The sequence below is a fragment of the Ricinus communis genome, chromosome 7 (assembly GCF_019578655.1).
Source record: "Ricinus communis isolate WT05 ecotype wild-type chromosome 7, ASM1957865v1, whole genome shotgun sequence".
NCBI lineage: Eukaryota > Viridiplantae > Streptophyta > Magnoliopsida > Malpighiales > Euphorbiaceae > Ricinus > Ricinus communis.
In genome coordinates, this window is record NC_063262.1 from 24,652,858 (window position 1) to 24,660,544 (window position 7,687).

General features: G+C 35.8%; 2 protein-coding genes across 4 annotated transcripts; one reads left to right on the forward strand and one right to left on the reverse strand.

The window, feature by feature from the left end:
* Positions 1-318: 318 nt before the first annotated feature.
* LOC8264973 (pantoate--beta-alanine ligase) lies at positions 319-3,728 on the forward strand. 3 transcript variants are annotated; one of them, XM_015720479.3, is made up of 4 exons: positions 320-1,282; positions 1,847-1,960; positions 2,420-2,551; positions 3,300-3,728. In XM_015720479.3, the coding sequence occupies exons 1-4, from the start codon at positions 668-670 to the stop codon at positions 3,315-3,317; spliced, it is 879 nt and encodes a 292-aa protein (XP_015575965.1). In that variant the 5' UTR covers positions 320-667; the 3' UTR covers positions 3,318-3,728. The 3 variants fall into 3 exon arrangements, with proteins under 3 accessions (XP_048232617.1, XP_015575965.1, XP_002521113.1); XM_002521067.4 differs by having other exon boundaries at positions 323-1,282; positions 3,362-3,728; XM_048376660.1 differs by lacking the exon at positions 1,847-1,960 and having other exon boundaries at positions 319-1,282; positions 3,362-3,728.
* Positions 3,729-4,081: 353 nt separating this feature from the next.
* LOC8264972 (vesicle-associated membrane protein 722) lies at positions 4,082-7,687 on the reverse strand. The gene is made up of 5 exons (XM_002521066.4): positions 7,341-7,687; positions 5,879-6,020; positions 5,666-5,786; positions 5,432-5,494; positions 4,082-4,432 (listed from the first exon to the last, which is right to left on the reverse strand). The coding sequence occupies exons 1-5, from the start codon at positions 7,528-7,530 to the stop codon at positions 4,286-4,288; spliced, it is 663 nt and encodes a 220-aa protein (XP_002521112.1). The 5' UTR covers positions 7,531-7,687; the 3' UTR covers positions 4,082-4,285.

Here is a 7,687-nt window from a genome sequence, read left to right on the forward strand (position 1 = left end):
CATATTGCCATTTCTACCCTTGTAATTGGGACTATTCACAAAGTATATGCACCTATAAACTTACTTTTATATTAAGCTGACATAAATAATTACCATCCATTTTATTTTTAATTGAACTGCAATTTTTACTTGATAAAAGAAAAATTAGAATTAGAATAAAATAAAATGTATTTTTTATTTTTAATTTTTTTATTAGAATAAAAAAATATAAAATATAAAAATTTAATAAAATAAAACTGATATTTCTAAAATTTTGTTTTTGTTTTATATATCACTCACTGCTTGACTGATTTGTACTTCATCATTCAACAGAAACAGAAGCCACTTATATTTTCCTCCGGACAAAACAGAAGTTACGGTCCAATACAATTCATCAACAAAAATATGATATGATGAGAGGTGTAGCAGCCTGATGTAAGCGACAGAAGAGAAAAATGGATGGATATGAGTAGTTGGTCTGCTCAGGATAGCGACACAACAAGTGGTCAAGTCTGCAAGTGCAACCAACCCGCCACATGAAATCTCGAAGCTCCTTGGAATCTTCAAAATCTCTTCTTGCTTTTCCCCGCCTTACATCCCAATTTCTTTTTAAAAAAAAATAAAATCAAGCAACCCACAATATAATACCAGCTGATCACTTCCCTATTTTCTGCACAGTTTCTAAACAATGGATGCAAGAAAGGAGCCAATGATAATAACAGATAAAGAAAATATGAGGAATTGGTCAAGAGCAATCAGATCTCAAGGAAAAACAATTGCCCTTGTACCCACAATGGGTTACCTTCATCAAGGCCATCTATCACTTGTTAAAGAAGCACGTAGCCTTGCCAATTTGATAGTTGTTTCCATCTATGTAAACCCAGGTCAGTTTTCTCCTTCTGAGGATCTTTCAACATACCCATCTGATTTTCATGGTGATATCCTCAAGCTTATGTCCGTTCCTGGTGGTGTTGATGTTGTGTTTCATCCACACAATCTTTATGATTATTATAAAATTGATGACGATAAAAACAAGAATGGTAATAGTAATTTTAGGGCTAGTGGAGAAAAGTGCAAGGATTTAGAGGGTGAAAAGGTTGTGTCTTGTGTTGAGGATAAGGGGATGGGGCATGAAACTTGGGTTAGAGTGGAAAGATTGGAGAAAGGTATGTGTGGAAAGAGTAGGCCTGTATTTTTCAGAGGGGTTGCCACTATTGTTACCAAGTTGCTTAATATAGTGGAGCCTGATTTTGCCATGTTCGGGAAGAAAGATTACCAGCAGTGGAGAATTATTCAGCGAATGGTGAGAATTTGAACCTTCTCTATTTCATTTTCTTGTTCACATGCTGATTCAGGAAAATGTTTAAATGAATAGAAGATGATGTCTTTCTTTCTTCCTTCCTTACTTTTTGACAAAGGATTGTTGAATTCCTTCTTTACATGTTTTACAATAAATGGGAGTTAACGGGGTTTTATTATTCAAATATTCAAATTTATTTGCTGTTTGTATAATTTGTTGGCTTTGTGCTTTATGTTCACATGGTGGAACATGTTTTTATATCCATAGACAATTGATTTAACTAATTCATTCTTAACTTTGTATCTAACCCATTTGATTTGCTTCTTTTCTTAATGCCGGCGTTTGCAATATCTTTATGAGAGAGGATCAGAATCTTATTATATCCGGGTAATGATCAAAATGAATAGACAAAATTTGGTGACATGAAGTTGCTGAATTTAGTGATGTTGTAGTTGTTAGCTTAAAAGGTTTAAGTTTTAGGTTGGACTAACAATTTGGAACTCTAGCCCTTCTACATTCTGGAATTGTTGATTAATTTGTTTTGCTTCTCTTGTTAACTTCCTGCAGGTTCGAGATCTTGATTTCTCCATAAGAATAGTAGGTTCTGAAATAATGCGTGATAGTGATGGTCTTGCATTGAGTTCTCGCAATGTGCACCTTTCTGCTGAAGACAGGGAAAAGGTTTCGTCCCAATGATTCTTCGAATGTTTAAGTTTTCAATTTCACTAGAAATTACTGCAGTATTGCATCACCTTCTGATGGAGAAATATTGGATTTCTGTTTGATCCTTAATCTATGAATAAATCAGCTTCAAATTCCTCTGCACTTCTTTTTAACTACAGGCATTTAGCTCTTAAAATATAGGTATCTATTCACAAAATAACATACATTACTCCTTTTGTTTCTTACTTGACGATACAAATTAGTTAACGTCAGATGTCTTTATCACTTTCTTTAGTCTGTAGTTACTATTGCAATCATCTCATTTGAAGTATTTCAAACATATTTACTAAAGAAAAAAAAAAAGGTAAAGGTTTTTGACAAAAGACTTTTTTTCTGTTCAACAATTTGTCTTAAATCTTGTCCCTAATATAATTTCTGCAGTTGAAATCTTAATTTTCTCTTCCATGTGTTTTACAGGCTTTGTCTATTAGCAGGTCGTTGTTGGAAGCTAAATCATGTGCAGAAAAAGGCCAAATCAATTGTAGAGAGTTAAGAGATTTGGTCATCCAAGCAATAAATGGAGCTGGAGGAAAAATTGATTATGCTGAGGTGAGTAGCATCTTTTTATTTTTTGGTAAGTAAACCAAATTCTCTTTAAAGAATTAGTGGATACAACCTATACTTGGCATTCCCAGTCAGAGCAAACTAAAAGCAGCAGAACAACAAAATTCAGAATTACAATTAGGCTATTAAACCACTGATATTACTCAGCGTATTCACAATTCTATCATTAGAAGTATGCATCCCAAAAATACTGCAGAAGCATATAAATGAAATTGGATTCATTGAATAACCTGAGCCTTGAGTTGCATTATTTACCCTGCCATTATTAAGTGGCTCTAGTGATTGGCCTTGCAGAACTGTTTGAATGCTGTAGGTCACTTTTGCTTTATGCTGTTAAACATCCTAAATGCAAAGAGGGCTTCGAGATTACCAAAACCACGAATGTAAACTGTTGTTAACTTCAGCATTTCAAATTCAGCGTTTTCACCACTTATCAAATTTTGCAACCTAAATATCACACGGCATTATAAACTGCATACTTCAGTAACTTTTAACTTTGGCAAGCATGGATGTCTCTTGTTTCAAGTATCTACTCAAGAGTGTCTTTTTCTTTTTTTATATAAGTAATTCTTCAAATTGGTGAAAGAGTTCTCAGGTCACTCCTGCATTCTTTCAATATGATTTGGATTGATGAGAATTAGGGTAATCCTGATTTGATTGGTATTAGCAAGGAACATAGGCATTTACATAGCTGATGTTACGATTTTAATGTCATGTTGTTTTTACATAGCAGGTGATGTTAAGAACTTAAATGTCATGTCGTTCTTCTCAAATTGTATTACTTCTTGCCACCAGATTGTAGACCAGGAAAGTCTGGAGGCCGTGGAAGAGATAAAGAGTCCTGTTGTATTCTGTGTTGCTGCCTGGTTTGGAAAGGTCAGACTGATAGATAATGTTGAAATCAACATATAAATGATTCTTTAATGATGCCATTTGACCGCATGGAGACTTCCCTGCAGCCAGCCCAGAAGTAACTAGAGAAATCATGTACACTGGCAAATTAATTATTAACGACAGGTTAAAAGAAAATCTGCATATAACCGTATTGAAAACTGAGATTCCATTGTATGTGGCCTGGCTTGTGTATCGTATTGCTGTTGGGTACTTGGACAATATTTATTTACGTTATATATGGAGGCAGCTTGGTCATTAGGCATCATAACATTGTTTCTTAGGTCTACACCCGGTGCTCATGCGCGCAACTTGAATGGATGCTCGAGCATGGTAGGAAAATTACAGAGCATGTCCTCTAGGATACCGTCCCTGATCACAGATGTAACTTCCAGAATAATGAGCTGTATCTGGATTAAAAAGGATCGACCAACACTTCCCAGTCGAACCCCTTTTTAGGCCGAGCAATCCCAAAGAATCCAAGAGAAAACTTCACAAAAGAAAGGGCTGGGAATGAGCTTTTGAAAATGACCACTGTCAAACAACTTGAAGCGGGAGTTTCCATACCAATTTGAAAAAGGACAACCTACAAAAATAGGTGGTGTTGAAGTAGAGTCTAAATACTTCCAGCTTTAATGGCACTATGGTATTCATAAATCACAACACCAAGTGAAAGAGATCGTAATGATGAATGACAAGCTTCCACACGTAAACAAAATCACTAGTACAAAAATTATTCAAAATACAAACTATACAAACACTGTCTTGTAATATAGACTATAACAGAAAGTTGCAAACCAAAAAACTATAAGTTCGTCATCATTGAGACTAATGACACTTGAATCCTCCACAAACGGACAATACTATGATGAGAATCAAGGCAATCAAGATACCCAGCACTATCAGCTTAATTTTCATGTTCTGCAACCACATCTTCCTCCTCATCTGGGTTCCCTGTTGTCTGAAATCTTGTGCCTGCATCAGCAGAAAAAATAAATAAATAAATAAAGCAAACACATCATATCAGTAAGTGGCACTAAAGATACAACAGAATTTAAAAATAATTGAGATCTTAACAAGCATTATATGCAATTTAAATCCCATAAATATTTTAAGTACCCAAATTGAATGCCAATAAATAGTCACTTAGGGGGAGAGGTAGTCCAAGAAAAGAGTAAATCAGCAAGAGTGAAGTCCCGCAAGAAACTAACATCCATGGGGGCTGCCAGATCACCAGGCTAAGCCTGCCCGAGTGAAAGAGAAATTGACAATCAAAAGTTTCACGTTTTTGACAACATTATCTAATTGGCAACACAAACTCAACTCAACTTAACTAAGCTTTGACCCAAGGTTACTTGGGATCAGCTATATGGATTCTTTTCTCCACTTCAAACAATTTTGGGCTACATCTTCAAAAAGATGCAAGACCACTACATCATCTTGGACAAATTTTTTCCATGTTAATTTAGGTCTACTCCCTCCTTACTTCATTCCACTGACCTTTATATGGCCGACCTTTCTAACAGGAGCATTAATAGCTTTGTTATTCCAATGCCCAAACCATCTAATTTCTTTCAACTTCCCTTCAATAGGAGTCACCCTACCTTTCCCCTAAGACACTCATTATGGACTATCCATTCTTGTATGCCTATATATCCATCTTAGCGTCCTCATCTCCACAACACTTTTAGTGCCCCTTCATTGCCCAACATTCCCCACCCATATTGCTTAAGAACCTATATTATTCTTAGGAGTTTATCATTATATTAGACTTTGGGGATAAATGAAACTTTCCATATGAGACATGCATGTTTAAATGTGCCAATATCTTGGATTTGTAGTTTTATTTTCTTCACCAAGAGGGTTGAACTAATCAGCCTTCCAAAAAGAAACCTTCACCATATGTAATCTGTTTACAGTTGGCTCATAAAACAGTAATTTAGGGGAAAAGGAAAGTAATGATCACCAACTTACCTGAGAGCGAAGATTTTCAGTTTTGTCTACCAAAAGCTCAATTTTCTCTCCGCGGTCAAGAACCTGCAGAATGGCACTAATTTAATTAACAACAGGAAACCAACTTCTCATGCTCAAACTTTTTACAAAGGATATACTAGTAGATGAAAGGAACCTATCTTGCTCAAGAACCTTGGATTCTCTATGTTCTATAGCCACAATTTGAAATGATACAATATACCACCAGTGCCTTACCTTCTCTATGTTTTCCATCATCACTCCTTTGACTTCTGAAACCTGAGCTTTCACTTTAGCAAGCTTGCTGACCTCCTCGGGGTGATCTACACAATATTGCATCTGCTCCTTTAACTTGGGCCTGTATCAAGGAATCAATTAGCAACATCAATATGAATAATAGAATAAAGTCTATGCAACATGTTCCATATATTAATAAATTGAAAGTGTTACCCAAATTCCTTGTTCAAGCTATTAGCAGTTGCTGTGGCAGCTTTTCCTCCACCATATTTCTTGGTGAACTCCTCCTTGATTCGCTCAAGGAAGGCAATTGGAACCTGTCGGCCAACAGACTCGACTGCAACAACACAATAAGCTGCAAAATTTACAAAATCCAGTTAGTTCATCCTACAAAGAGGACACATCCAAACAGATGATGACTTACAAAAAGAAATGCAAATATGGAGCATCCCAATGAGAAAAGTGAACAAAGTGGATACTTGTTCCATTAAACCTGTTTACCAACCAATAAGACCTTTTGCAACCTTTCTACTTGGAGTGTACCAGTAATTGTACCCTTTAAAAGTTACAGCACATGGACATACTAATTTATCAATTGTCCAACTCTATATCAAGTATATTTTGTTCTCAGCATCAATTCTGATTTCTAAATTAGTTCTCTCTCTCTCTCTCTCTCTCTCTCTCTCTCTCTCTCTCTCTAACACTAAAACGAGCACATAACAGAAATTGACAAGAAAGAATTAGCAAATGCCTCCATGATGCAGTTAAGGAAACTGCCTCTACAATACAGTTCTGACATCTAGGAGTGACAGTAACCCCATTGGGATAAAGCATCATCCTATTACAATCTGGCTTGCCAGACAACCCTCAATCATCAAGGACACGCACTTTCCAAAAGCATCCAACTACGCAAACTAACCGACTTGCAAGGAAGTCAGGACCCAATTAGAGAAGTTGAAAAAGTTCACATAACATGTCAAAAATACACAAGATCTTCTATATACCAAAAATTGGCGACCTCAAGGCATTCCCTTGTCTCCCTCCTTAAGTTATTAACACGAGATGAAATGCAGATCAAGAGCTGCCAACTAATAAAAACTAAAAGAAAAAGAAAAAATTCCTTTTTTTCCAATGCATTCATTTTAAGAAAGCCAATAAGTCTAAACTACAATGAGTGATCAATTCTGCTTCACTGAAGGCCATAAAGGAAAAACGAATAGTACTTTCGATTCAAAAACAATAAAGTCAATCCAACAACATTACTGTTAAAGCTCACTACCATCCAAATCTAGTTTCACCCTTCAAAAGTATTGTAGACAAACTTCCTTAAGCTAGACTACTTGTTTACTGACTAAGAAAATGAGTCAATAACCTGAATATTGCCTTCCACCTTTGAAATTTCAAGCAAATAACTCAGTCTGAACTAGAAACTATCATTGAGCCAAAAAGAAAAGCTCATAATCCTATATCGATCTGATTCATGTGTATGTTAATATGCACTTCAGTAGACCAGAAGAATATCAAAAATCAAACATCAAAATATTAAATCCAAACATATAAATCACAGAAACATCGAATCAAAGCCCTAATCACACAGATCAGAAAATAACAAAGATCAGATGGTATAAAAAGCTAAAGAAAAAAAAAAGAAAGATTTTAGATTAAGAGGATATACTGAAGCCGTTATCTACAAGGTAGTTGAAAGTATGGCCATCGCAGTTATAGGTGAACTTATTATTGCTAGCCGGAAGTTTCTGGAGACACTGAGCGGCTATTCCGGTGAAGTTACCGGTGAACTCCGTGTAATCGGCCAATATGACCGTGCCTCTGGCCACAAAGCTGTAGATCAACGATTGCTGCCCCATCTAAACACTTACTACTTACCGCAACAACAGCAGCAGCAGCAGCAGCAGCAAAAAGAAAAAGATAAAAAGGGACAGCGATGGTGTTGTTGTTGAAGAAAGTAGAAATGATATGGAAATTTGTAAGAAATGAAATGATTTTATTTTATTTTTGCTTAGA